At 46.7% G+C, this 4,832-nt stretch overlaps 1 protein-coding gene across 1 annotated transcript; it reads left to right on the top strand.

Moving 5' to 3' along the window:
- The first annotated feature begins 1,376 nt into the window (after nt 1-1,376).
- On the top strand, nt 1,377-3,770 carry MKRN3 (makorin ring finger protein 3). The gene has a single exon (XM_023591398.3). It carries the CDS (start codon nt 1,440-1,442, stop codon nt 3,063-3,065), a length of 1,626 nt encoding a protein of 541 aa, XP_023447166.1. The 5' UTR covers nt 1,377-1,439; the 3' UTR covers nt 3,066-3,770.
- The last annotated feature ends 1,062 nt before the right edge of the window (nt 3,771-4,832 follow it).

Below are 4,832 nucleotides of genomic sequence, written 5' to 3'. Positions count from 1 at the left end.
TCCTTTATTTAATGCTTATTTTTCTTTCATTAATTTTTCCTTTATTATTTGTTTCAATGAACTTTGCTCCCATTTAAAAAAAAAAATAGGACTATTTTATTGTCCTGCATGTTTGTATTGGAAATAGTCGCTCTCTCTTCCATTTTAAAATATAAGTTTCCCACTAAGAAACGTGTTTTTCCAAACAAAATCCAATGCTTAATAAAAACATGGTTAACGCAGAAGGGTTTTCTTGGAAAATGGTAAGTGAAATTTTTGAAAATCTATCCGTGTAAATAAGCACATTGAGAAGTAAAAAGGGGGAGAGGGGATCATCTCAATGAACATAAAAACTAGTAGAAAAAACTTAGTATACATTCATAAGTACCCCTAGCAAAGTAGAAATATAAAAGAATTTCATTAACCCAGCAAAACTTATCTATAAAACAACAAAGAGCTCACAGACGGGGAAATTCAAAAAGTACCTCTTGTGGAGAGAGTGACAGAGACTATGTTCTGGAAGGCTGTCCTGCCAGAGAACAGCCAAACCTGGGTGAATTAGATTAGAAAGAAAGGATACAAAGGCTCGCCATTGTTAAACCCTCAAGAGAAAATAAAAGGGTCAGTCAGGGCACAGAGCCCTATTAAATCAGGGTCTGGACTGGAAATTGCCCGGAGCTTCTACATAGTGGGGAAAGGAAAATTAGAAGCCACAATAAATTAAGACATCTGAACAGTCCTAAAGTGGTTTCAGCTCAGAAACACTCCCTGATATTGACTCGCGGGTGAAAAAAACTGTCTCTTAACACAAAACTGTATGAATTTCCAAACAATAAGAACCCAATGAAAGAAATGTTTTCTTAACGGAATACAACAGCTGAGTGGAGTGAGAATCAACAGACACAAGAAAATATATGCAGATCCCATGGGTAAAAGACAGGAGTGAACAGAAACAGAATTTATAAAAATCACGTATGGAAGGTTTCAGAAGCGACAAGATGAACTTTAAACGGAAGAAAACCACAAGGACTTATGCTTAAAAAGAAAAAGAACCAAATAAAACGTGTGAATGAACACCCCAAAGGGATTTGATGGAACGTTCCGGAGACCTTAAGAGAAGGCGCGCTGGGGATGGCGGGGCTGCCGCGGAGCCTGACAACGACGCGGGCAGCGGCGCGGGGCCTCAGGGGGCGTGCAACGGCCAACGCCGGCCGGAGCGCGAGGGGCGCGCAGCGGGAGCGGGCGGGAGCTGCCCCCGGAGGAAACGCCGGCGCACGCGCGGGGGAAGCGGAGGGGAACGCACAGCCGGAAGTACCCGGAAGCAGGGCGGAAGGAGAAGAGGTGCGCACTTCCGGGAAGAAGCCCCGCCCCCCCGCCCTCCCGGGCCTCGAGCCCGAAGGAAAAGACGCCGCTGGAGCCGCCGGGCGGTTCCGGCACCATTTCGGGGCAAAGAACCTGCCATGGAAGAGCCTGCAGCTCCCACAGAAGCCCACGAGGCGGCAGGGGCCGCTGCGGGGGCCCAGGCGGCAGAGGGGGCCGCCCCCGGGCCCGGCCTCCCCGCTCGCGAGGCCTCCCGGCCGCCGGCGGCTCCAGGCCCGGCCCCCGGCCCGGCCCCCTTTGGTGCGTCAGGGCGGGGGCCCGCCCGGGCCTCGGGGGGCGGGGCCAGGCCGCGCTGCCTGCCGGGCCGCAGCGGCGGCAGCTGGACGAGGCAGGTGGTGTGCAGGTACTACCTGCACGGGCTGTGCAAGGAGGGGCAGAACTGCCGCTACTCCCACGACCTCTCGGGCAGGCAGCCCGCGCGTCAAGACCGCGCATCGCCGCCCCGAGCCTCTGCAGGCGGAGGCCCCAGCACGGCTGCGCGCGGCGAGCCCCTGACTCAGGAAGCGGCGGAAGCCCCCCCTGCTGCGTCCTCACGCTCCTCGTCTCTAATTGGCCCAGCCGCTGAAAGGGGTTTCTTTGAAGCTGAGGCAGACAATGCAGGCTCCGAAGCAGCTGCAGCAGGTGCAGAGTCCTGGGGAGACGCCATTGAGTTTGTTCCCGGGCAGCCCTACAGGGGCCGGCGGGTTCTTTCTGCCCCGAAGCCTCTCGCACAAAGCCCAGTGTCTGAGAAGGAGCAGGTGGCAGCGGGCTCGGAGAAGCAGCTCTGCCCCTTCGCAGCCCGAGGGCGATGTTTTCGTGGGCAGAATTGTGCTTACCTCCATGGAGACGCATGCGACTTGTGTGGGCTGCAGATTCTGCACCCTTTGGATGCTGCCCAGCGAGCCGAGCACATAAGGGCCTGCATTGAAGCGCACGAGAAGGACATGGAACTCTCATTTGCTGTCCAGCGCAGTATGGACAAGGTGTGTGGAATCTGCATGGAAGTTGTCTATGAGAAAGCCAACCCCAGTGATTGCCGCTTTGGCATCCTCTCCAACTGCAACCACACCTACTGTCTCAAGTGTATCCGCGTGTGGAGGAGGGCCAAGCATTTTCAATACAGGATCATTAAGTCATGCCCACAGTGCAGGGTCACCTCCAACTTTGTCATTCCCAGTGAGTTCTGGGTGGAAGAGGAAGAAGAGAAGCAGAAACTAATTCAGCAATACAAGGAAGCAATGAGCAACAAGGCCTGCAGGTATTTTGATGAAGGCAGGGGTTGCTGTCCATTTGGAGAAAATTGTTTTTACAAGCATGCATACCCTGAGGGCCCAGGAGTGGAACCCGCGGGTCAGGCTGCGGAGGAGCCCGCGGGTCAGGCTGCGGAGGAGCCCGCGGGGCAGGCTGCGGAGGTGCCCGAGGGGCAGGCTGCGGAGGAGCCGGAGGGTCAGGCTGCCGAGGAGGCCGAGGGCCAGGCTGCGGAGGAGCCTCCGAGGCAGGGTGGTGGGGCATACAGTACTTACTGGAATCAACTTTTGGAGCCTGTGCATGTGGGAGCAGGCAGCATACCCTTTAGAAAAATTAAAAAGGAGCTTGTCACACGTAAGCTGGCCAATTGGTTGTTTAAGCATTTTCTTTCACTGGGCGGTGATGCCTGCTACTTCTCCAAGGAACTGTGGGACTTACTTCAGTATGAGCTGGAAGAATATTTTAATTTGAATCTGTAATCTCGTGATGTGGCATGTGGTTTAATCTGCTGAGGCTCTGTCACTGGATATTACCTGTGTTCCTTTATTGATATGTGTATCACTTGAAGTGGCTCTTGGAGCAGATTCTGTACGGTGTCCATCTCTGTTTTCCACAATTCCCATTTATTTTCCCCCTAGGATTATGGTGTTTCGTTGTGTTAAAAAATGAGGAAAAGTCCTTAAAGATACTGTTTGACGAAGTGAATATCACTTTTAGTTAATGTATTATTTTGTCACCTCTGGTTTCAATATGATTGACTCAGTTTTAGATTAATGTTTACAGAATTTTTACACTCACTTTGAAGTGTGAAGGGAGACGTCTTAACTGATGAAGCTGCTTTTTGCTACCACATCCTTCAGAGTGGAGCGCTGTGAGGTCTTGTGGTGCAGTTGCACATCTGTGTTTGTTGTCCATCTGGTCTCTATACCCTTTCAGGTGCACTCTTTATCTCGTGGTTATCTTAGATTTAATGTTTTACTTGAGGAGAACCAGTCCATATGTTTACAAGTTTTTATCCTGTTTGGCTTGACGTAAAAATTATTTATATTTGGAAGTATATATTTAAGAGTTTATTTATTATCCATATTTGTGGGTATAAAATTAATGTATTTGAATAATATATTTAAAAGAGTATGTATATGAACATATATATGTTTATGTAATTAAATAAATGCAGTTCTGGATTCAAAGGTCAAAGACTTAACAGGATTGTCTGTTGTGTGAGGTGTGTGAATAATCTTTCTGTCCCTGCATGGCCTTCAGTGATTAGAGTCTAATGAAAACAGCTGTTGAGATGGTTTTGGCAAAGTGTGCAGACACAGGTCCTAACGAATTTACAGAGCATAATGCTGATAATTCCTATGGTAGCATTAATAGTTCATGTTTCTATTATAAATGCAGAAATCCAAGTTCCTTTGGAGTTTGACATTATGTCATTATCCTTAACAGCATAACCCCATGGCTCAGACACACTGTCCTTTAGAGTCATTGTTTTATCGCTAGCCTTTCCAGCCTAGGAGCTTTTGACAAAAGTGTTCAACATGTAAATAAGGAAATTATAAAACTAAAAGAATAAATTAAAGTACTGAAATCACTCAGAATACAAGATTGGAAAGATAAAAGAATGAAGTCTAGATGGGACCAAAAATTAGAGTAGTAATACGGAAAGTTTTAAATGCAAATACACAGTAATTAGATGCAATGAGAGATTATCAGATCTGAAGAAAAAGTGAAATTATATTCTGTGTAAATAAACACTTAAAATATTAGTGCAGAAATCTTGAAAGTAGTAGGACAGATGGAAAAATTAGAAATGCTGTGACATTTTTATATTCAAAGTCCATTAAAGATAAACACATTGCTCTACATGAAGAGGAGAGCTATATAAATATTAAATGTATAATTTACCAGGTAGATTTAACTTTTCTGACAATTTTGTTTACATAGCCTTAGATATGGATGTAAAAGGAAAAAAATAGAAATATCCAAAGTATTAGTGGACAAATTTAACTTTTTTTTCAGTAACTGAGTAAGCAACAATTAAAGGTAAGTAAAGTAAGAGATTTGAACAGTCCATTTTTAACAGTTGACCTAATCTGCATAGAATACAGTATGCAGGCAGCTAAAAAAAATCTGGGACCTGAGGCCTGAGTCTAAGGAGGTGTGACTACCCAAGAAAGACAGAGTTTAGGCCATTTAAAAGGCACTCTGAAGCAGTAAATTCGCAGAAGAATTTTAGGAAGTAC

Source organism: Dasypus novemcinctus, chromosome 3 (genome assembly GCF_030445035.2).
Source record: "Dasypus novemcinctus isolate mDasNov1 chromosome 3, mDasNov1.1.hap2, whole genome shotgun sequence".
In the NCBI taxonomy this organism is placed as follows: domain Eukaryota; kingdom Metazoa; phylum Chordata; class Mammalia; order Cingulata; family Dasypodidae; genus Dasypus; species Dasypus novemcinctus.
This window is presented reverse-complemented; position numbering and strand designations above follow the sequence as displayed.

Bases quoted from the DNA above. Each gene is read 5' to 3' on its own strand.
- MKRN3 (XM_023591398.3), top strand. From the start codon at position 1,440: ATGGAAGAGCCTGCAGCTCCCACAGAAGCCCACGAGGCGGCAGGGGCC.